Source organism: Ziziphus jujuba, chromosome 12 (genome assembly GCF_031755915.1).
Source record: "Ziziphus jujuba cultivar Dongzao chromosome 12, ASM3175591v1".
Taxonomy (NCBI): Eukaryota; Viridiplantae; Streptophyta; class Magnoliopsida; order Rosales; family Rhamnaceae; genus Ziziphus; species Ziziphus jujuba.
The window spans coordinates 18,395,102-18,399,622 of record NC_083390.1 but is presented as its reverse complement, the minus strand read 5'-3'; the positions used below and the strand labels follow the sequence as shown (position 1 = coordinate 18,399,622).

Genomic DNA, 4,521 nt, shown 5'->3' with positions numbered 1-4,521 from the left:
ACATTCATATACCTTTAGCATTGCAAACATACATATATTTACTTTTTCTATAAGGCAACAACTTAAATGATTATATAAGATAATATGATCTCAATGGAAATTTTAGGTTGTTTATTATGTGTTAGATTTAGTTTTCTTTCAAATTTAATTTTCATCATTTCTCATTAGATAGTTCACCGATTTAGATTATACTTTCTTTAATAAAGTACCATGTCCTTATTTCTAAGCCCTCAATTTAATTGTCAATATATTTAGGATGAAAAATTTTCTATCTTATTTTTTATAGCTCCATTTTCATTAGAACAGTAATAAAATATGGTCACATTATCTTAAAAACTGTTACTCTTTAAAAACATATATAATTAGCAACAAGTTCAAAATACTAAAGAAATAGCTCACCATACACACTTTATGATTCAATTTAGTTGACTGTCACAGATATAGTCACTGCAAATAGATGGGCAGGACTAGAAATGCTTGACATTCATTCTTCCACCTACACATTTATAATCACATGCCATGCACACAAATATTAAATATTATCTTCACAATTACACTAACACATCTTCAATATTCTCAAACAAGCCCATGCACACATACTTAATATAGTTCCTCGCATAATGACACCACACATTATACACGCTATAGCATATAAAATTTATTGACCATATCACCATGTTTTTTACGATAAACATAGAGATAATTATCAGAAGATCACTTTTAATATAAAAAGAGGTGATTTTATGGATAGTTAAAGTTGGTGAAGTTGGCGGTAAAATCACGAACATGAAGATCACCAATCCCAATCCTCACCGAGAAACCTCCGGATTCATCAAGGTTCAGCATCAGAAAAGCAGCTTCAGGAACAGGTGTTGTCAAGATAGCCAAACTCGAAACTTTTCCCCATCCGAAATCCAAAGCATCGAGGGGAAACTTCAACCAGTCGGTTATGATGGTAAGCTCTCTCATGGAGGGGAAGAACTTGTCCGAGGACTCGAGTGCCTTGGCATACAGTTTGACGTATTCATCGGTGATCAACTCTTTTGCTGCTTGAATTCTTTGAATGGTGAAGTGAAGAGGCTCTTCTATTACATTTCTTGCTTGACACGAGACCGAGGCGAGGACAAATGCATTGCCAGTGAAGTTTTTTCCAAGTGGAGGTTGAAGCTTGCTTCGAGAATCTACGGGGAATTGTAGACATATGTTTGTGTTTGGATGCAGGGAAAGTGCCTTCACTCTTGCCTGGAAAACAACAGAAAATATTTAACCCTTTATATCTTCCAGGTTTGCTTAGTGTTTAAGGTATTAACCAGAACTTTTTACAGTCTTCTATATAATTTGAACAGTTTGGCAGCTGCTACCTTAAGTAATTGTTAACCTTAAATTGAATTTAGTTATTGTTGTTAAAATTAGTTATGCTAGCTCCCTAGTAGAGTGGGAATTTATTTGTTTGTTAGTTGTGTTTAATTTTATTGTACACTATATTATTGTTATTTTTCTTTTGCATCAAGTAGTTTTTTTTTTTTTTTCGATGTCTTTATTTTTTCACATATAAAATTTAAGAACTGGAAAATTAAAAAATAAAGACCATAATAAAATTCAAGGTCAATGAATTTCAATCGTATTTTACTCTTAATTTTTATATTCACTTATTCTAAAAAATTAGATATGCATCTTTTTCTGGACACAAAATTAATTTCACAAATATTTTTAAGTAATTAATATAGTAAAAAATAAATATCATATTAATCATTAGCTATATATAAATCTAGAGGGAAACCCAAAAAAAAAAAAAAAAAAAAAAAAAAAGGCTACGGAACAAGCCTCTCTCACATATGGGAGGATATCATCCAATATATACTAGGTTACTGATTACATGCAAATCCTATACTATAACCCGCATGATTTCTATATATACTGTATACATATATAAATTTTCTTATTCAAGATCTGGATAAACTTTTGTTATCCATGGTGATCATATCACCGGTAACTAATAGAGAAATGATAATAGGCAACTTATTGACAAAAAAATTTGTTCAAACATCCAAGATAGGAAACCCTTCGATATATGTATGCATGTATGTATATACATCTATATATACATATAGATTTGATGAATTGTGGTATAGTGAAATACCTTCCAGACATGTGCACATAGAACATCAAACGTAGAGCACTTGGAGAGCATCCCTCTTTGAACTGCAAGTCGTTTCCATGTCTCCACAGTTTCCTTCTTCATACAAAGTGTCACAAGTTGAAGCCCGGCTTGATTATCAATTTGGCCAAACCTTGCAAGTGCAGATTCCCAGCACTTGTCGTCTGATGCCATGGCTTGCATGGGGATGCCATAAAGATCCTGAATGGTAACAATATGTGCTTGCTCATAAATCGAAATAGAAGAACTACCACAACCAGGACTTGAATTGGGAGAAGCACCGATAGCGTTTAAAAGCGCCTCACGAGAATGATTTGGAAGAAGAAGATCACTTTCCTCTTTGCCACTTGAGATATGAGCCCAAGATGTGAGAAAGTTGAAGGCACCAACTCCGTCAAACAGCGCATGGCTACCTCCTAAGCCGATTGAAATCCCTCCACAACCAAATTTTGTAATCTGCATGCACAAATGAAATATATACCAAAAGTGAAGACCCTTTGCCTCTCTACTTTTTCTTCTTCGCCAAACATTCATATATATATATATATATATATATGGTGCAAGTTGCAGAGATAGACACAAATTAATGCACGGTTTTGGGTTTCTTGTTTAGGAAATGATTGTCTTTAATTATTAACTTCATTAATCTTCAAGTAAAGAAATTTGACCCTATTAATTAGGTGTTGTAATAGGACTAAAATCCAGTTATTACTGTGTAGATAATCAATAGATACAAGTTGATTGAGCCCAAAAGTAATCAAAAGATAAGCAAATAATCCACAAGTGAAAAATAATTAATCTAGGGTTAGGGTTTTATATACCAAAACATATACACTTCATTTAGCGGTTTTTCACATTTAGATATTCGAATTTGGTTAAAATCAAGATGCACTGATTACACAAAACCTCTCTACGTTAAAGAGATTGGCTATTTGTACTGCACAACAAAATCATGTGAAAATTTTTAATACTTCATATATATTAATTATTCATGTTCTGTGGGTAATAATGCATATGCCATATCAAGAAACTGATAAATATGAGAAAATCAGAGCAATAAAAAATCCTAGAAAAAATTGTAGCCTAGGTTTCTACCATTCATGACATATATACATATACATATACATATATATATATATATATAACCTGCACAACAATGAGTGGATTATCAGAAATATTTTCAGCAACAGGAAGCTGAGGAACAAGCTTTTCATAGCACGGTTTGTAATTGCGAAGTTCGCCAAGCTCTTCGAGCTTAGCAGGCGTCTCTGCGGTTACTAAAGTGACACCCTCATCATTGCAGAGAATCTCAAGCTTCCCTGTCTCTTCTTTGATTCTAAATCTTCCTGCAGCTGGATACCATGAAACCAGGACCTTTTGTAGAGCTCTTTTGGCTCTTTCAACAACAATATCTTCTGCTTTAGAAAATGAAGATTTAGTTTCTAAATTATTGGATTTATAAAAAAATACAGTGTAGAACATAGCAGGAGACATTCTGTCCAGACCAGAAAGTTCAATTGTTTGTTTTTTAGATTGTTCACTTGGTCTGAGACATACTGTTTCCTTCAAGAAGACCTTTAATTCCATATGGCTTTTTACAGATAGATAATGGATATGGGGAAAATGTTTAATGGAAGGTTTTAAGGAAATTATGGAAAGCTGCCTCAAGCTCTATCATTCAAAGCAAGAAAACCCTAGATTTAAATAAACTTCCAATTCATGGATTCTGGGTAGGGAATTATTTGAATAGTACTGGACAGATGTGTATAGTGGGATGAGAAAAGTGGCATACATAAAAAAGAAGAATTGAGTAAATATTATATTATTATGTAAAAATCCAGTACCAAATTGCAAATTAATTAAGAAAGATGTGTGTAAACGTTGTCAGTTGTATGTAAACCACTATTTGGAGAGTACTAGAACAAAGACAAGCACTTTTATATGAATTTAAGCTTTATGTTAAATGTGGATGATGATTATGCAAGTTAGCTACTAAACAAGACATATATAAGTATATATATATATATATAAATTTTTTTTTTGTTGAGACAAAGGCTACTAATAGGGTTGATTTTGTTGTTTTATGAAGCAATTTGTTTTATTACAAGGCTCCAAGCTATGCAAATGTTTGCTTTTTTTCTTAATTTCTTTAATGGCTGTCGGTAATCATGTCTAGTGATTGATGGATCATGATCAAGTTGCTGCTGATTACTTAAGGTTAAATGGTCTATATACTACTTTTGGATTTTTCCTTAAGAGTGTATACTAATTCCGTTAATCATCATTTAAATCCAATAATTTTGATGCGGATGCAATATCAAACGTAAAGGCAAGGTAAGAAGCTATTATTATAGAGAGAGAGA

The 4,521-nt window shown here is 32.5% G+C and overlaps 1 protein-coding gene across 1 annotated transcript; it reads right to left on the bottom strand.

Moving 5' to 3' along the window:
* Positions 1 to 399: 399 nt before the first annotated feature.
* On the bottom strand, positions 400 to 4,042 carry LOC107429180 (brassinosteroid-related acyltransferase 1). Its single transcript, XM_048463195.2, has 3 exons — positions 3,305 to 4,042; positions 2,141 to 2,614; positions 400 to 1,242 (listed from the first exon to the last, which is right to left on the bottom strand). The coding sequence occupies exons 1-3, from the start codon at positions 3,743 to 3,745 to the stop codon at positions 742 to 744; spliced, it is 1,416 nt and encodes a 471-aa protein (XP_048319152.1). The 5' UTR covers positions 3,746 to 4,042; the 3' UTR covers positions 400 to 741.
* Positions 4,043 to 4,521: the final 479 nt, after the last annotated feature.